At 35.9% G+C, this 1387-nt stretch overlaps 1 protein-coding gene across 1 annotated transcript; it reads left to right on the plus strand.

The window, feature by feature from the left end:
* Positions 1–200: 200 nt before the first annotated feature.
* On the plus strand, positions 201–1387 carry LOC118732768 (the record flags this gene model as incomplete). The annotated part of the gene is given in 4 exon segments (XM_036461881.1): positions 201–506; positions 607–860; positions 1130–1276; positions 1340–1387. Coding segments are annotated over 4 exon segments (755 nt in total), but the record flags the coding sequence as incomplete, so codon positions are not given.

Raw genomic sequence — 1387 nt, forward strand, 5'->3', positions numbered from 1 at the left:
TATCTATTATCTATTATCTATTATCTATTATCTATTATCTATTATCTCTTATCTATTATCTATTATCTATTATCTATACTAAATCTTTTTTATCTGACTCTCATTTCGTTTATCACTACCTAATATATTTTGTACCGTCGGTCTAATCTCCTATCGTATCTTACCTCGCCTCTTCTCATACATATCGCCCTCGCTTTCAGCTTGAACGCGCTGTCCTAGAGAATCGCATCAAGTACGAGAATGAATTTGTGCTGGAAGAAGAGCTCAAATCGCGAGTATTTCGCAAGAAAATTGAAAACTCCAATGTGCGCTTGAAAGCGATTAAAACCATAAATGGCACCTATAGGAAAATGATTCAAGTGCTGCGACACGATGGCATCTTCTACGAGCCAATCTTACGCTCGCTTAGCCAAGACATTGAAGATCAGGCGAATTTTATTAAGCATATTCTGTACTTGGGTATGCCAGCGATTGCGAAATTTAAGGAACTCAGTGAAGAGTATAGGGTAAGTACAGAGTGCGTATGGAACAAAGAAGTAGAGAAATAGTTCACAAAAAAGAAACAGCATCTGATTGATTAAAATTGTAAAATTCGTCTTCATTCAGCAAATGGAGGATAAATCGCGTAAAAGCATGCAATCGAAATTGCAAATGATGTCACAATATCGCAAAGATGCCAAACGATCAAGTTTACCCAAGCAAACGATCAAAAGCGGAGATCCCATATCGAAGGCTAAACGTTATGTACGTGAAACGACAAGCATGATGTTCCTCAAGAACGAGTTGGAAGTAATTGAGAATACAATAAAACAAGTAAAATTCGCCACGCTCTGTTCGCAAGCCAAAGAAATCTATCCGAGGTTAGTTAATCATAAATAATTTGTGTCGAAGACTTTCTATATAATTCTTATAGCAGTTAAAAAAAAAGCTCATGGCAGGGAGCTTTTACTAAACTTTAGAAATTCGTATGAAATGAGCTTTCGAGTTTTGTATGAAATGAGCTTTCGAGTTTCGAGTTTCTCCTTTAAGCGAATCTTTTAAGTGCAATAAAACTACGTGAAAACTTTCATTGTCAATTTCAATACTCTGTTACATTTTAAAACATTTATAATTTCCAATTTGTCTATAGAATAAAATCTCAAATGGAAAATAATATCAAGCTGAATAAGATGATCGAAAACGATATGCTGGGCCATCAAACGCTGGAGATGAAGATGAAACGCGCTGAAGTATTAGAGGGCATATTGGTGAATAGCTTGTCAGAGCAGGAAATAGGGTGAGTAGAACAAATTTCCGGAACACATAAAAGTATCAATCAAGTTGATTTGCATAAATTTAGTCGTATGGAGCGTATACGTGAACTGAAGGATGCCATTAAAGCGGAGGA

The sequence above is a fragment of the Rhagoletis pomonella genome, unplaced genomic scaffold (assembly GCF_013731165.1).
Source record: "Rhagoletis pomonella isolate Grant_MI unplaced genomic scaffold, Rhpom_1.0 Rhpom_scaffold_27385, whole genome shotgun sequence".
Lineage (NCBI taxonomy): Eukaryota > Metazoa > Arthropoda > Insecta > Diptera > Tephritidae > Rhagoletis > Rhagoletis pomonella.